Source organism: Panthera leo, chromosome D3, assembly GCF_018350215.1.
Source record: "Panthera leo isolate Ple1 chromosome D3, P.leo_Ple1_pat1.1, whole genome shotgun sequence".
In the NCBI taxonomy this organism is placed as follows: Eukaryota; Metazoa; Chordata; class Mammalia; order Carnivora; family Felidae; genus Panthera; species Panthera leo.
The window spans coordinates 20,464,206-20,482,625 of NC_056690.1; the positions used below are offsets into that span (position 1 = coordinate 20,464,206).

The 18,420-nt window shown below is 48.3% G+C and overlaps 1 protein-coding gene and 2 gene segments (V, D, J or C); all 3 read right to left on the minus strand.

Annotated features, from left to right (window-relative positions):
• The window catches only part of LOC122203331, an 803,799-nt gene that overhangs the window by 694,473 nt on the left and 90,906 nt on the right, over window positions 1–18,420 (minus strand).
• LOC122203328 (immunoglobulin lambda-1 light chain-like) overlaps window positions 1–18,420 on the minus strand; it is an 814,466-nt gene that overhangs the window by 671,265 nt on the left and 124,781 nt on the right. The gene's annotated exons all lie outside the window — the stretch shown is intronic.
• Window positions 860–16,688, minus strand: LOC122203961. The segment is given in 4 exon segments: window positions 860–958; window positions 9,344–9,424; window positions 16,166–16,512; window positions 16,627–16,688. Coding segments are annotated over 4 exon segments (573 nt in total).

Consider the following 18,420-nt stretch of genomic DNA (forward strand, 5'->3'; position numbering starts at 1 on the left):
CTGACATCACACCTGAAGGGCTGGTACCCAGCCAGTGCGCCAGGCCAGAGGAAACACACAGCGACTCAGTCAGCCCTGAGCACAGGAGCCTGGAGGGAAGGGAGGGCCTCGGCTCTGACCCCGGGAGATACAGAGTACATATTGTGGAGGACTGTCCACCAGCCAGGATGGTGCCTGCACTCTGAAAACTAATTTGATGTGCCTTTGTGAAGAGAACAAAAGCCAGCTCAATAGGCTCTGATATTTACACGTGGCTGACCAGACAAAGTGTCTGTGTTATCATCGTTATTTTGTTGCCTTTTCTGTTTTTAATTTCCCTGAGAGTACTGATATGTTGCATAAGAAACTGGGAAGAAGTCATTCAGATCCAGAAGCCACTGACAGGTACAGTCAGTGTGTATGCAAGTTATTTCAAACTTCAGGAGAGTCAGAATGCCAGGGTCTGACAATTAATGAAATGGGTATAGGACATTGGGCAGGTATCATTATGGCTGGTGGTCACAGCGGAGGGTCCAGCTCCTCCCAGGCAAAGGCTGCCATAAATGCTCGTGCAATACAGGGTCCTTAGGAAGGTTTAGCCTGCACCCCAAGATATCTCAGGAGAACATGGTGTGTGCCTGAGACCCCTGTGGCTGGATAGTGTGGAGAAAGGGAGGGAGAGGAGAGGTCACCCGGGGTGCTCTGGGCCCCATGGAGGGAAGAACTCTTTTAACAAATGTGAATTTATCCATTCTTCTTAAGCTGGTAGATACAGGGGCTGAGACCCAAAGCCGCTACTCCTCAGCTCCTTCCCTCACCTTCCTGTCCCCAGGCCTAGAGGTCTATCAGTGACAGCCAAGGCCAGTCCAGGGGTCCTGGGTCACAGAAGCATGGACTGCATGGTGGTCTTGGGAAAGGAGGGGATGAGGTCACTGGAGAGGGAGCTGCAGGTCAGGAATATGACCTCAGGGAAAAGAATCTGGAAGGATAGACAAAATCTGAGTGAACCATTGATTAGAGAAGTCTTCCTCCTTCCTGCCTTCCTTCCTTCTCCTGTGAGAACTGGGCATGGATATCCTCTTGTGTATTTCCTTATTTTTAATGAGAATTTCATTCTCCACAGGGATCACTGCTGGGATCCCTGCTATTCCCTCCATTTGTCTCAGACTTTTAATCCCAGCTGTGCCTCTGGTCAATGCCACTCATTAGAGATTTAGCTCCACAGCAAATCCTAGGACAGAACTTGGGACAAGGAGACCTGAAAGATGTCACTGGGTGTCAGCTGGAGAAAGATGACAACAGAGGAAACAGGGAAGGGGGAATGACACATGTCCCTGGGTGGGACACAGGGAGGTGACAGAGTGGACCCTCAGCTATAGGAGATGGAGGGATGTTCCAGAGGGTCTTGTGGAAGGAGGGTGATGCCCAGAGAGACAGAGATGCCCTGACTGACACAAGTGAGGTCAGGTGGGAGAGCAGGTGGAGGGCAGGTGAGGGGTCTGCTGTTCCCCGCGTCACATGGCAACCATGATTTAGACAGGTGTGGAAACATCACAGACGACCAGGGCTGAAGGATGCCTTTCCTCCCCCATAGGAAGGATGGGGGTGTTACTGTAACTCCTTGACTGAGGGCTTAGTCTGCACCATTCATTCGTTCATTCATTCATTCAATTCATTCATTCATTCTTTCATTCAACCCACATTAAAGTAATTTCCGCAAGTGTAAGATCAGTGCTCATCACAGTGTGAAATAAAATATGATTTTTATTCATTTCAGAGTTGTGGTACACTGTCTGTTTCATATGATGTGCAAGGTTGCTGTTTGCCTTTCTCCTTCTCTGTATTTGACAGCCCAACTTATATTACCCAAAGGTTCCTACCCAATCGATTTGTGTCTATTTATCAAAGGAATCCTTGATACACTGGGAAAAAAAGGATACAATTGTATATGCACCAAATGTAAAATATAAGGAGGATCTAAAACTTAAGACAAAAGGAAGAATCAAAAGGAGTAATTGACACATCTGAAAAATACAGTGTCAGCTTCCATAAGTCGCCATGAAATATAGAAATAATTGACGAATATCATATTGCTTAGAAATAGCATCTGAAATCGTAGCAGTTTGAAAACTAATGAATTTATTCTTTATTTATCATAATAAACTGGGGAGTCACACTAATCAGCCGGGATCCCTGACCTTGAAGGGAGCCCTGAGCCAACCCAAGAAACTCTCAGATATTCTTAAGGCACCCCAAGTCAGAAAATCCTTCCCTGCTGGGAAGGCCTGTGTTTCAGGAAGGATTGGAAAACTGGAGGTGGGAGAAGAACCCAGGTCCCTGGAGTCCGTCACGAAGTTGGAAGGGACAGAAAGATCCAGCTAACCCCTAGTTAGTGGCTTTTAACATGAGTCAGAATTACAAACAAATGCAACAACACATCAGTAATTAAGGGTTTTTAAGGGAACAAAGGGAATACAAAGGTTAACAATCTCCACCAGGCCAGGAAAGTGCTTCACCACATCAGAGACAACACAGCAGAGGGCAAACTCCCAGCGCTGTGTCAGAGGAAGCAAGGCCCTACATTCCTTTCCCCAGGTCAGGAGCCCAAACCTCCTCCAGTTTATACTGGCTCTGGGAGCAGGCCCCTGGCCCCTTCCCCTTGCGGGACGGTTACTTCTGCTTCGTTATGATGTCAGTCTCCACACGAGAGCGCAAGCTGCACGGACATAACCTAGGATGCAGGTAGGGTCCTGTTTTCTAAGTGCGCCCGTGAGACACGATGGCCACCTTTCGCAGGGTGACAAAGTCCCCTTTCTGAATATCGATCCCGATGACTAAATAAAAAGAACCTGCTCACTCCTGCTCTGAGACTCAAGGCTTTGCATGTTATTCCTCATGATCTCATTATTTTGCTGCAAATCCAGTTTCCTCTGTGAGACCACACACCTGGCATTCTCTAAATTTCACTCTGGTGGAAAGAACTCAGCTTAGTTCCGAGACAGCAACTTCATTTTCCTCTCCCTGTCTCTCTAAGTTCTATTACTTAAATATATAAATTATAATATATGATACGTAAATTGCAACATGGAACATACATATAATGTGTATATGCAATCTGCAGTGTTTTATATTATATAAGATACCTATATTTAATAGTTATATAATACAGTTACACATGTAATAATTCAACATAACATATTACACATATTTAAAATGTGTTTATATATTGCTTATATATTATACATACTTTTGTAATATGTAATATTTATTTATAATAAATATTATATATATATATATATATATATATATATATATATATATATATATTTCTTTTTGCCCCTATCAAGGACCCAGATGCCCTGGATGACAAAGTAGCACAGTCTGACAGAGGCCCTTGAAGGAAAGCTGGAGGCTACAAGGTGAGAAAGAATGGGGTGATGACTAGCCATGCACAGACGATGGAAAGAAAGCCACGTGAATACTTTCAGGGGAGGTTGCTCCCCTACCTGCCAACCCAGCATCTTTTCTCTTCAGCCCTAAAGCTAACTCCCTGTCTGTGAGAGGAGGTAAAGAAAGAAATCAGGACAGGCCAAGGAAGCCCCAAGTTCTGCTGGCTGAGGATATGTTGCTGGAATTCCCATCCTCCCCTCCCCAGGGGTCCCTTGCTCTAGAACCAGAGAATATTGCAGGTGATTTTTTCATTATGCAAACTTCTCCAGGTGTGGGATTACCTGTCCTTACCTGAACACCACCTGGGCATTGACTCCTTGGGGTTGGAGGATGAAACATGGGAGTGAGGGAGTCAGAGCTGAGGGCTCATGTGGGTCCCTGCAGGGTCACACTGCCGTGAGGACACTGCCTGACGAGTGTGCGAGAATTATTAGAGTGGTTCCCTAGTTGGTCAGCTCCAGAAGCCTGTCCAAACAGGACAGGTCCCACAGTGCCACCTGCTGGGCTTAGACACTAAGTGGTCTAGTCCTTCTGACACCTCCCAACACCCCTGGAATGGTGTCCAGACTTTTGCAATGGGATCTAGAATGGTGCCATTGACGAGTGCAGAGGGATGAAGAGGTGCCCTCTGTGCTTTTTTAGGACTGGTTGTATTTTTTCCAGGTCACTAATGACCTCCATGTGGTTAAATACATGGTGTATCGATTGCACAGTGTTAATGCTACCAGGTATTACCTGACATCAGAATTTGCCTCTTCGAGGTGCCTGGGGTCATAACCAGTCTAGTGTCATCTTGAACCTAATGAAAGACTTAAAGTTCTTAGAGTTCCAAGGTGGTTCACGCCTCAAAATAATTCTACTTGGACTTGCCTTCCAGTTTGACCATTGTTGTTGTGGGTTAGATTCTCCTGCTAGGTCCCTTCAACCCACACCTTAAGGACTTCTGATGCTTGTCTTTGCCATGAGGATAGAATGCTGTTAGAGAAATGTGTCTTCTGTTCCTGATAACTTTTCTGGGTTCAAGTTTCCCTTGAACTTTAGCCTGACAAATGCTTATAAATTTGACACTCTGATATACTTGATATATCCGTTTTATAATTTTATTCAGTATGAGTACTGGCATAAACAAAACGTTAATATAAATGGAGCCCTCTTCCCTTCTGAGGGGTTCTCCACTTCTCTTTCACTGAAAATGTTGCAGTAGTAATGACCTGTTGCTCTACATGCATTGGACCCTAACCAAGATTTTTTGTTCAGCACTCCATGGAATTCATGAGGGTTGGGTGTTTAACATCTCAGTCCAAAGAACAGACATTTATCCAACATCTTTCCAAACAAAGAACCAGAGGGGGTGAGCAGTAGACCTCTTTGGATTATACTGGGGGCAGTAAGCACTTGGCGAGACATCACTGAATGTGGAGATGGATTTGGATGGTGTTGGTTATATCTTCACAATATTAAGTCATCCATCTTATGGACGTGCTGTCTTCCCATATATGTAAGTCTGCTTAATATGTTCAGCAATCTTTTGTAGCTTTCCGATTCCAAGGCTTTTGGCCATTTGGTTAAGTTCACTCCTAAATGTCTTGTTCTTTTTGATGCTGTCCTGAGTGGAGTAATTTGGTAGTATCCTTATGGGCTTCTTCAATGTTGGTATAGAGAAGGCCACCTGATTAGTCTAGAGAATTACTACTTGAACTTTTGTAGGAGATGCTACATAGATAGCATTTAGGGTTATAATAAGAGTTTGTTTCCTATGTGGGAACAGTAGGAACAAGTAATGAAGCAGGAGGGAATGAGAAAGTGACGCTCTGCCTCCATGACCATGAAATGAGCAATCTCACATGGCAGACACTGTGCACACGAGGAGGTAAATAACCACATAGAACCCAGGCCATCTCCACTCATGATGGAAACTGAAAATTCTAAAGCTTTCCTTCCTTTCAAGTTTGAGAAACACTTCATTTCTATGTTCCAGAACTTTTTAGCTATTTGTGAAACATAGATTTCGTAAGCACCAACTATTCTCTGACGGGTACAATGGGGGAGTAACACGGAGGGTCAGGGAGGAGCCGGCTCTGTGTTCCTGTCTCCTGTGTTCCTGACCCAGTGGTTCTATCAGGACTGAGAGGAGAGCTCTGCTTCCAGAACTCTGCTTCCTCAGGGTTTGGCCCCTGGGAGAGGACACCAGACCTCCCAGCACCCAGCGCCTCTCTGCTGGCTGACCAGTTCTCACTCCTTCCTCCAGCCTCCAGCATCTCCCCACACTTCCTCTCTGAACCCTTATTCCTCTTCTCTTAGATCAACATCATCTAAAAGAAGCGCTCTAGCTTTGACACCCACCTTGGACTGTTGGATTATTTCAAGGTGGAGACAAAAAACGTATTCCACTCCAGTTATTCATCTTTTCTTTTATATTTACAGTGGGATTATGCACTTAGTTACCTATAAATTTTAAATTACAAGTTATTCCCAGATAATTGTACTTTTATTTTATTGACTCATGTGCTGCATTACTGAGACATCTTCAATTACAATTTAACAAGTTATAGAAATCATTCAGTATTTGTCCTCTATAAGTAAAAGACCAATAAAGTGCAATTTGCAAATACAAGATCGTATTTGAAATGTATGTTAATATCTAAAATACGTAGGTGTCAGTAGGGTATGACATGTGCACAGACAAAAGTTCAGGGTATTTCATGTTGAGGGGTCATGGAGACCACTTATGTGAATCCTTAGGAGAGGAGGTTGCCAAATATCATCAGTCCTTCCTGAGATATGTGGGTCTGTCCCACCTAGGGATGACAAGTGATTAGAGTGAAAGGAAATGGGTCAGTCACCAGATGGGAAGGAGCTCAAAGATTTGGGGATGCCCTGGAGAGGAGAGAAGGTGAAACAAGGAAGTGAAGGGGGAGGGAGGAACCTCTAAGGCAGAGAGAAAGGACCCCCTCTGCCTGGTTCATCCCACACTCTCCACACAGAGCCCCTGCCCCTCCGCAGGAGAGCTGTCTGAGGAGCCTGCAGAATATGGTGAAAGGAAGGGCTGAGGGCATGAAGAAGCTGGACGGGCACAGAGAACCTGCAGGAAGATTGATCCAGTCACAGCTCAGGCTACGCTCAGGTCAGAGATGCCCTTGTGAGCTGAACAAGCTGTCATCTGTCACTTACCTTGTGTCTCCCATTTTGAAGGACTTCCACCTCCTCACTCCTCTCAGGACACCCTACAGCCTCTCTTCCCATCAGAAGATTCCCGTCTCCACCTGCCCTCCCTGATATTTGGTCATCTGGGCAGGGACCGTAATTGTGCTGACTTTGCAGCTCCTGCTGCTCTGGATTCCAGAGTAGGAACAGATGGCAGTTCTGGAATAGTGAATAGGGTGGGGCTCGGTCGGGGGGCGGGGACCACGTTCTGCAAGTGAGGGCAGGAGCTCCTCTCTGAGCGGCACTTGGGTAGCAAGGAGTGTTCTCATACGCATTGTATTTTGCAAAGTAACATGGAGCCGTATCGGAAATATGACAGCACAGCCTCCTGAGGGCCACCCTGGGGACTGGGGACAGGATCCCATTCCTTTTTTCCTTTCATTCTTGGGAACGGAGTCATTCATGCGAATAGGGGGCTGCCATTCCCCGTGCTGGTCCCTGCGTCACTCTGTGCTGGTGATGGCTCTAGTCACAGAGAGAAGGAAGAGATGACCAGGTTTCCGAAGGGCTGAGGTAGGACCAGCATCTGGTTTCTCCATGGGTTAGAGGAGTCACAGTGCAGAAGAGTCACACATGGGTGGGGTCATTGCTCCCAGTCCCACTGAAGCAGGCTCAGGCTCTTCCCATGTATGGGAGAGGTGGGCATCAGTCCCTGCTCTCTTGTCAGGCACAGCGCCCCCTAGTGTCGCCGGAATCATAATCTGTATATAAATCCAATCGGTACTGCAAAATCAGGTTTTTAAATGAGGGAACAATTCACTTACTAACCGTTGCATGAAAATGGAAAATACACAAGTATGGGAATGAGAAATGGCATGTGGACAAAAATCAAAAGTGAAAAAATCATACTGTTAACGTCTAATAAGAATAATTTAAAAGCGTACTTTACTAGGAAGTAAAAATGGTTCCATTAAAAAAATGAAAAACAGACCACTTTCCTTAGAATAAAATAGACAACATTATTAGGAACTCTTCCACAAAAATGTGTAAGATGTGGTTAACTTCACGAAAAACACCAACAACCTTCAGGGACCATAGTTTCATTTGATATATATCAAACAAACAAATATATATATATATATACATATATATATGTGTATATATATATGTATATATATATACATATATATATATATACACACACACACATATATATGTATATATATATATCATGAATAACAAAGGACAATTTAAATTACTATAGAAAGAAGTGTCGCAATGATCCATACACTTGATATACAAAATACAGAAAAATGAAAATTGTGGAAATTATAAAATATGGAAGCAAATCCTCTAAGTAAAATATCAGCAGTGAGATTCCATTATCAGACTAAAATAATCTTACATTGGGACCATATGTGATTTATTGCAAACATAGAGTGGAATTATATGTTGATAAATCCTCTAAGACATCGTATTTGCAAATCAACAGATGAAAATCATTATCTCACTAGAACACGAAAGATCCTTTACAAAATTGAAAGAAAAGTCCTGATAGAAAACACATAAAATGGCAACAGAGACATTTATACTCTGATAAGACACTCTCTCCCACACACATAGAACTCAGTCCCACAGCCAGGAAATTACCTAATGGGGTGAGGGTGGGAAGGACATTTCTACAAGGTGAATAGGCTAACGTGACCTAAACACTATTATCATTCAACATCCTTCTGCAAGTAAGTATTAACAATGCAAGTGGATAACAAAAATCACTGGTTGGATCTCAGCACTGATGGGAACGGACAGGAACTCATTTCAAAAGACCGCAAAACACAATTCACCCATAGATACTCCAGGGCTGGTGCAACAGTGACAGAAGAAATCACCCCAAAGAGCAAAAAGAACAGGCATTCCTAGTGAAGATTAATAAGAGGATTACACAGGTCTGGAAACTTCCAGAAATAGGTAAATGGCCAAACATGGAGATGCTAGATCCTGAGAGGTCAGGTGGGAAAGGGGCACACTGGACCCCAGTCCATGAACTTTAGTGAAAAGAGACCTGTGTCTCAACCTAATGGGTGAGATGAGTTTTCTGTGTCCCTTGAGTCCCTTTGTCTAGGAAGGGGCTTAAGGAAAGGCAGAGCCCTCACTCCCACGTGGCGCTGCTGTGTGCACCTGAGCCCATGGCGGCAGCAGCAGGAGCATCAGAAGCAGAAGTCACAGGCTGAACCTGAGCAGCTGCTGGGGCCTCGCCCTCCCAGCAGATGAGAAAGGGGTTCTGCTTTCAGTTCTCATGGGCCTGGGGCTCTGTGTGAGCCCGAGATGCTGTCCCAGGAGGGGCAGGGAGGAGCAGGGTCCCTAGAGGGTCTAACCATCATAATAGATGAGTATTTGGGAGCACATTCGCGGTAGCTGTTGTTACCAGGACACGTATTGGACTCTCCTGATGTGTCCTGACTCAGACCGAGCTGCATTTGGTGTCCCTATTTCTGCCCTGACCTGTCACGGACTCTACCCTTAAGGCAGCCTGCCAGTGACATCCTGGACTATATGCTAAATTTGAAAAAAAATCACACGATATTGCTTCCAAGGACAGGCTTCAAGCCGAAATTTAAAAGAATGTGGAAAGACTTTGTAGACAGACATATTCCCTGGAGCAGGTCTCAGACCCCGGTTTATATCAAACAAACAAAGAAACAGCTGACTTGGCCAAAAATTCAGAGTTGGATGGCAAGTCCCATTGCTGTGGGACAGGTTTTTATCTCACTTCCCCACAGGCCTGGAGCACTGGATGAACACTGATACAGTAGTCAAAGGACTGGCAGTAATAATCAGCCTTGTCCTCAGCCTGGAGCCCAGTGATGGTCAGAGAGTCTGAGTCATCAGACCTGCAGCCAGAAAATCAGTCACGGACCCCTGAGAGTCGTTTGCTATTATCATAGATGAGGAGTTTGAGGCAGCCTTTCTTGGGAGCTGTTGGTACCGGCTCACACCAAGAATACCGATGTTGTTGGGGCACCTGGGTGGCTCAGTCGGTTAAGCGTCCAACTTCGGCTCAGGTCATGATCTCGCGGATTGTGGGTTCGAGCCCCACGTCGGGCTCGGTCCTGACAGCTTGGAGCCTGGATCCTGCTTCAGATTCTGTGTCTCCCTCTGTCTCTGTCTCTCCCCCACTTGTTCTCTGTCTCTCTGTGTCTATCAAAAATAAATAAACATAAACAAAAATTTAAGAATACGATGTTGTTGGCACTTCCAGTGCAGGAGATGGTGACTGTCTGGCCCAGGGACCCAGACAAACAATGAGGCTGGCTGAGTCAGCACAGACAGGGCCCAACGTCTTCCCAGGACCCTAGGAGTGGGAGAGACAAAGAGAGGGGGATGCTGGGATCTGGAGGCAAGAGGGGGATCAGGGTCCATGTGTCCTCCCAGGACCCCTTCCCCGTCCCTGCATACAGTTACCTGTGCAGAGAGTGAGGAGGGTGAGCAAGACAGGTGACCAGGCCATGGTGGGGGTCATCACTGATCCTGCCTTTTGTGGTCTCACTGCTGAAGAGCCCCCCCCCAATATCTCCCTTCCAGAGGGTCCATCCATGCAAATGAGACCCCTGCTCTCTGCCCCCTAACTGGTCCTGCTTTAGGTGCCTCTGCCTGAGGATGTCCGGGGGGTGAGCAAGAGAGGTGCTATGTAGAGCTAGGAGTGGGAACGTCACAGCTGTGACCCATGATCAGAGGGCACAGGCAGTGGCAGGTGGAAACTCCCAGCTCTGGCCATCCCTGACTCCTCAGACACAAGTGATGAGCACCCCCTGGTGTCCAGGCCTGGACACAGCGTTATGTGGCATGGCGACCAGAGCCCATCAAAGAGAGCTCCTGCCTCCCCACTGCTCTGTCCACTGTCCCATTCCTTCAGGCCAGGCCGGATGCCCGCTATGTGACCTCCCATCACCTCAGGGTGCACTTTGCTCTACTCAGGCTCCACGTAGTGAGTCTGTCCACGGTTCCCTTGGCTGTTGATGGGGCAGGACTGAGGTGGTGACTCTGGCACAGTCACACAGATGAGGATCAGGGCCAGAGCAGCGACGGGTCCACATTGACACATGGCCAGTTCTGTGCAGGAGGCTGATTTCTTCCCTCTTCCCTGGTTCCTCTCTGGGCTCAGAGTTCTCTTTCCCAGAAGCTCCCTCAGCACTGAAGAGACAGGGAGCCCTTTTCTCCAGGTTGTGGGTAGACACCCTCATGTGCCTTCCTAGGGGGGTTACACACTGACCATCTTCGTCGTCTGTCACTACTTCCACCTCCATGAAACAACAGTTCTCCACACACTGTGGTTAGTGATTCCCTCCTAGAATCTGTCCCCCAGCACACAGACCCAAGTCTGCAGGAGCCTGAGTGTGGCCCTGACCTCAGAACACGAAGGGCAAACCTGCAGGAAGCTCCAGGAGGGAAGGAGTGACAGCCGCGGGTGCTCTGACGGGGACCTCGTCTCAGACTTCATGTGTCTGTCACCATTTGGACAACTGTTAGCTCAAAATGAACGTGGGTGATTTTATACAACATTCAGCTCAGTAAGAATATTTAAACTCAACGACACTGTCAACGGGAAGATGCAGGTATTTAATCACCAGTGTATTTTCACAGATTCGTGCTTATTGCTGAGACAATATGGACTGAAATAGTAGTTGAAAAAAGATGGATGAAAAAATAATGAAATGATATGACTTTTGGTTCTCGGTTGAATAGAGGTCTATAAACTTGTTTCTAAATCATTTCACCTATTATTGTTTTTATTATTATTATTTTAATTGTGAGTTTTGTACACTAGGTCTTGTCCTGCAATTAGGAGTAGGAAAGCCCAACGCGGTGCCCAGGTAAACACCATGAAGAGCTAGTTCCTGTGAACTTCAGACCCACCTCAATGATGGAATTAACACACAGAGCTTCCAGGATGGATGCTTAGGGGTCAGACTCATCTCAGGTGTGGGAACAATAGTCACTGTATCTTGTGTCCAGCAAGTTCACAATAGAGTAATAACTCAGTTTCCGGTGACTAGAGGAATGAATTTCTATTACCCAAGACCAATCTGATCCAGAAAATTCTTTCGAAGATGCCACTTGTGACTCCAGGTGAGGTGGAGATAAGGAGCGCTGTGTCCCTGAAGTCACAGTCCCTGTGGCCCTCAGTTGGGACAGACTTTTCAGTACAGGTCCATTCTGGCTGGGGGTTCACTGGAGTGTCTGGGGGAGTGAAGCCAGCCCTGAGAGTACAGGGAGGGCCTGTGTTATGTCCTCATGAGCCTTGAGCTCCATGGGAGCAGCACTGACTCTGCTGTCTCAGAATCAATCTACTGATCAGCCTCAGGCAGTGACTGGAGAGATGGTTGGGGGGTGAACTGCCCAATGGACGGAGACTTGCCCTGGGATTCCTGAGCATAAACTTGTCCCAGAAAGCAGATGATCAGGGCACATCCTGCCCTGGTGACAGGACCTCAGTTACACTCGATGTCACTGGGTTTCATGCTGGTAGGGGTTCTGCCTCCTGGAGGCTGTTTTACTGAGAATGGCTGGGTGAGCTCAGGTTGACCATGACTTCTGGAGAGACAAAGAAGCCCAGAAATTGCAGAGTCCAGGACAATATAGACTCAGGAGGGAGTTCTGTGTGTGTGTGTGTGTGTGTGCGCGCGCGCGCGTGTGTGTGTGTGTTTGTACGTGGGCGCGTGCATGCGCATATGTGACCAAAAATGAGGCCAAGTTGCCCTTAAATCCTCTTAAGGCTTCTCCACACACTGAGGGATGGCTCTCCATCTGAGGGCCCAGGATTTTTAATTTAAAAGTCAGTTTCTTAAAGCCTTTTCTACTGGAGGAGGATTTATTAGGCAATTGTGGCTCCTTTGAGAGCAGACCTTTTAACGCTTCCCTCAATCAGAAGTCCGGGCCTTGTCAAGTGACAGAAGCAGGAAGGAGAATATGAGAGGATTCACACAGCTCTATCTTCTGGTCATTCTCCTCCCTAGAGTTGGGCCCTGGAGACTGGAAAACTACAGCAAGATCATTTCCAGTTCCCTCTGAAATCCTAACATGGAGACGGAGTTCCTACCTGAAGAGCCAGATGGAGAGACTGAAGGCCTAAGCCTGAGAGATGAGGGAGCAGAGAGGAGAAAAGAAGGGAGGGTGTGGGGAGTGTTATCAGGAAGAGTCTGTAGAGTCTGGTCCAAGTTCAAGTGTAGCTGATTCAGAGAGAGGAGTCTGTGTCTATGACCAGGGTTATTGTCAATATGTCAGCTGTGGATGCATCAGTAGTGACACAAGGTCACACTTTGTGGAATGAGATGGTGGAACTGATGTGTGGATGAATGTTTGCTGGGTAGCACGTTCAGTTACAGATGCAGTATTTATTCGTGTTTATCATCCAGACCCCACGGGGACGTGAAGTTGGGCTGTGTTACGTCAATGTCAGTGTCTTCCTGGGATGCCCTGTGCTGTCCCGCGTTGCAGGCATAACCTGGGTATGTCTCTTTCCTCGGTTCAAGGACAGATCTTCCTGAAGTTATGTAACCCCTGCTTGTGCCTCCACATAAGTTTCTCAATGAAAAGAGGCTGAAGCCGAGGTCTGTGGATCCAGGGGTCTTACATCACTTCCTCCTTATCTGAGATGCTGTGAGTAACGATAGCCGTTCCCACTGCCATGAGCTGTAGCACAGTAATAGTCAACCTCGTCCTCAAGCTGCAGCCCAGACGTGGGCAAAATTTCTGTATTAGTGGAGACATCTTTGGATCCAGAGATATGACTGGAGACCCCAGGTCCCAGCTGCTTGTATGAGTCTGAGTAGTAGAACAGAAAGACCGGAGAGGGCTCCCTGCCTTCTGCTGGTACCAGAAGATGTTATAACCACCAACACTCCTGTCTCTGCTCAGGGTTCAGCCGAGTCTGGCAATTGTTTCTGGAGATGCGGAGAGGGAGAGCAGCTGGGTCAGCACAGGCTGGGACAGGGAAGTATAAACACAAACACATCAGAATGAGGAGAAGGGACAGAGTATAGACACTGGAGGATGTGAGCCAGAGGATTCTGACTCAGGCTGGAGGTCAACCCTAGAGTGCTGAGGTCTGTCCTTACCTGCGCAGTGACAGAGGAGCATAAGGGGCACATGGGTCCAGGCCATAATGACACAGACCCTTATTAGGCCACAGGGCTGGGACTGGGATGTCCCAGGCCTCTCTTATCTGCTACCTGTGGCCTTCTCAGAGAGGCTTCACATGCAACTGAGACCACCCCTGCCTCTCCCCCATGTGCCTTCACCATGCCTGAAGCCCTTGGAAAGGGAGCCTGCCTTATGCAGCTGTTTTCCCCATGAGTGGGCCCGGAGGAAGCAGTTCCTAGGACTAGACACAGGCCCCTGTGCAGGGGACTCTGCCAGGCCCAGAGAGAACAATCTTTCCCAGTCCCCACGGAAAGTAAAAAGCCCAGTCTTTGGGCCTACCGTCAGTGGAGGGCTGCCCAGCTGGGAGCACGTGGCCTGCAGAAACCTCTAGACACCATCTCACAGCACCTCCCGCGGTTCTCTGGGCAAACCTCTCCTTTTTACCTGCTCCCCCCAAACCCCTCCTTCATCCACTTCCCTGATGGCTGTATTTCTACCAGATGAGAGTGATCTTCCAGGGAAGGACGGAAGTGCAGTCCTGGTGAGCCTTCCTCTGTGGACAGGGGACTAGCGGGAGGGACATGATCAGACCTGACCAAGGGGAGCCTGGGAACCACTGTGGAGCTGAAGAAAGGACAAAGGGAGCAGACAGCAGAAGGGATCTGTCCCCGTGACAGGCTCAGAGGAGGCAAGCTGCCTCTGGGAGTAGAGTGTGAACAGGAGCTCGCCTAGGGACACACACCTTCACAGAGGAGGACACAGAGTGTGAGGATGTGAGGCCCGTCTGGAGCAGGGCAGACAGGACTCAGCAAATTCAGATGAGGCTTTTGCAGGTGTGAGGACAGAGCGGGGCCTGAGCATCCAGCAGGGACCTCTATGGAGCCATCATGTGATCTCCCCTCCATGTTCCCAAAGACTTTTTATCCAGGCTTTGCCTGCCATCAGCGCTGCTCATTAGAGATTTTGCTCTGTGGGAAGTCCTAGGGCAGAATTTGTGACAGCGAGAGCTGGTTGGGGACACTGAAGGGACAGCTGTGGCACAGCACAGGACGCGGAAGGGTGTGTCCCCACGTGGGACACAAGGAGGTGATTGACTGGACCTCAGGCTATGAATTTTCATCCTCAGAACAGAAAATGAGAAAATAAACCTTGAACTACATAGGATAAAACAAGTACTGAATGAAGTGACCAGAGTCTGAACAGATACCAAATTAGACATCAGGGTAGAAAGGAACAGAGAGAACCAAATTGTATTCATTGAAGAAAGGAAGCTGCTGGAAATGAGGACAGAAACAGCGGCATCACATGTCCAGCAACATGAGACTGTCACCCAGGCAAACAGGGAGATCACACTGAGGTCACCGGCCTCAAAGCCACGCTGGAGTCACAAGAGCTCGATAACATTAAATATTTAGCAGGGTCTGTATTTTATAGCCTGTGAATATAATATAGCATCTATTTAAAGAGACTCTGATTCCGGACTTCAAGCTGGATTACAGAGCTGGAGTCATCAGGACGGTATGGTACTGGCACAGGACAGGCACAGAGATCAATGGAACAGAATAGAAAACCCAAATATATGGCCAGTTCATGTCCGACAAACCAGGAGAGAATATCCAATGGAAAAAAGACAGTCTTTTCAACAAATGGCATGGGGTAAAACTGGACAGAAACATGCGGAAGAATAGAACTGGAACACTTTCTTACACTTATTTTTCTATACAAAAATAAAATCAAAATGGATGCAAGGCCTAAATGTGAGACGGGAAACCATCAAAATCCTAGAGGAGAACACAGGCAGCAACGTTTTGACCTTGGCCTTAGCAACTTTTTACTAGAACTACAGGGCACAAGGCAGGCCACCCCTGGATGGGCCACACTGACATGAATACTATCATGAGTTAAAAAGCAGTTGATGCCCATACACTCAGGAAAAGCTCTTCATGTCTCTTCAACTGACTGAAACATTCAGGGGGGGCAGCTGCCCCAGGAAGACAGCTGGCACCACAGACAACTGCACTAGGATATGAACGAGGTGGGGCAGACGGGGACCCAGCAAAGCCTGTTTGAGCAAAGCCAGCAAAGCCTGTTGAGACACAGTCCTCTGTGTCTCATCGTTTCCCAGGGGCCCTGCACACATTGTTTATGAAACATCTACTCTACTCTTCTTCTTCTGTCTGTGAAGTGCATTTCTTTGCATTGAATACTAGACCCCTACCTCCTTCCATGTAATTCACAAAAACATAGATCTCGTTTTGCCTGCGTGTCTTTTGACTTTCTAGGTCTATGTTGATTCCCATATGTTCACTATTAAATTTCTTGTGTGTCACTTCAACCTCCTCAAGGACAGGTCTCACCACAGAGGACTCTCCCCTCTAGGATCCTCCACAGAACCTTCTCAATAAAAGAGGCTTGGAGACAAAATCTGTGGACCCAGAGGTTTTTATCTCACTTCCTCGTTATCTGAGTCACTGTGAGTAACACTGCCATGATATGTAGCACAGTAATAGTCAGCCTCATCCTCAGGCTGTGGCCCAGAGATGAGCAGAAGCCCCGCATTGGCCGAGGCATCTTTGGACCCGGAGAAGCGGCTGGGGACCCTGGGGCCCTGGTGCTTATCTGAGTCTGAGTAGTAGTACAGGAGATACCGGGGAGGGCTCCCTGGCTTCTGCTGGAACGAATTTATGTAGTAGCCGCCAACATTGTAGCCACTGCTCAGGGCGCAGGTGAGTCTGGCTGTTGTTCCCGGAGATGCAGACAGGGAGGGCGGCTGGGTCAGCACAGGCTGGGACAGGGAACCTGCAAACAGATAATCATGGGTGATGAAGCTAGAAATGGAAAAAGGAATTCTCAGGACTCTGAGCACAGGAATAGAGATTTGGGGGCTCCCTGTGTCCCCGGGCCTGTCCCAACCTGTGCAGTGAGACAGGAGCATGAGGAGGAGAGGAGTCCAGTCCATGGTAGCACAGCTTCTGGTCCCCACAGTGGGCTGGGCTGCCCCAAGCCTCCTTTTCTCCTCCACCCTCTGCCACAGGAGGGGCTGTCCATGCAAATGGGTCCCATCCAGTGACTGCCCAGCCCCTCCCTTGTGCTGGAACTCATCTCATACCACATACTGAGATGAATGGAGGTTGCTTTCAACCCCAGAGAGAGGACTGGCAGGAAGCATCTGCTGAGGCAACACACAGGTCCCTGCTCAGGGGACTCTGCTAGGCTGGAGGGGACACAGCTGCTGAGTCCCCTCAGTTCCCCCCCCTCCCTGAGTCCCCTCAGGTCACACAGGGCCCTGCCTCCAGGCCCAGAGTCTTGAGTGAATGGCCCTCACCGAGCAACTGTGTAAGGACCACGGGGCAGTCCCACAGCTCCCCGTGCTGGTCACAGGGCACAGACTTCACGATGGCCAAAGCCCTGTGAGCCCAGCGGGTTTCTGTGACTCACCAGGTCCCTGTCTATCTCCACACATCAGTGTCTGGTTCACAGATAGTGTTCCATCTCCTGTGTATTAAAGCCATGGGTTCTGAAAGGGCGGGCCTACGCCGGCCGACTCCATCTTGTTCTGTGTTCTCCACCTTGAGTGACTATGTCCCCGACATGACCCCTTTTCCGGGAAAATCACAGATACCTCAGACCGCGCCTCCTCCCCTTGAGTAACCTCCCGCTCACCCGTTCAAACTTCCTGGTCAAAACACGCCCAGCGACCTGCGTAACAGGACTCCGACCCTTCCCCAGCCAATCGGCCGAGGCCACGACCCTTCCCCAGCCAATCGGCTGAGGCCACAGCCATTACCTCACCAACTGCCCCTAGACCCCTATAAAACCTTTGTGCTTTTGAAACTCGCTCTCTCTCCCTGGTATCTCACCGCTGCGTCGGTGCAGGTAGGGGATTGAGCTTGAGCTAGCTCGAATAAAGGTTCTTTTGCTTTTGCATCGGACTCAGCTCCCTAGTGGTCTTTGGGGATCACGAATTCTGGGCATAACATTTGGGGGCTCGTCCGGGATCCCCAAGACCCCCGAGGGACCCCCGACCCGGAGAGCCTGACTGGCCACGGTTAGTGTCTGTCTGTTTGTTCTGTCTTTTCTGTGTGAGCTCACTTCTGGAATTCTGGTAGTGCCCGACGCGGTCTAAGTGGACGCACTGGAGGACCACGGGCCGGGAGTTTCGGAAGACGTTCCGATTTTCCCTTCTGGAGGGACGTGGAATCCCCTCAAAGGTCTGAGACGAGGCGGGTTGCTCCCGCTGGTCGGCGTGAGGCCGTCGTCTTTGGAGGGACGTGGAATCCCCTCATCGGTTTTGGAGGGACGTGGAATCCCCTCATCGGTTTTGGAGGGACATGGAATCCCCTCAAATGTCTAAGCTAGCTTTCAGTTTTGCTTCCATGGAGTTGGAAGATTTTCTAGGGGCCCTGTGTTTGTCTGTTTTTGTGTTTCTCTGTTTTGTTCTGTGGACTTACTGGACGGACGTTATGGGACAGACTCAGACTACTCCTCTAAGTATTATGATTGATCACTTTAAGGATGTGAGGGGAAGAGCTAACAACCTCAGTGTGGAAGTCCGAAAGGGTCGGTGGCAGTTTTTTTGTTCTAGCGAGTGGCCAACTTTCAATGTCGGATGGCCACCAGAGGGGACCTTCGACCTCCCTACCATCCACCGAGTCAGGAGTATCATCTCTCAGCCTAAGATGGGCCATCTTGATCAGCTCCCTTACA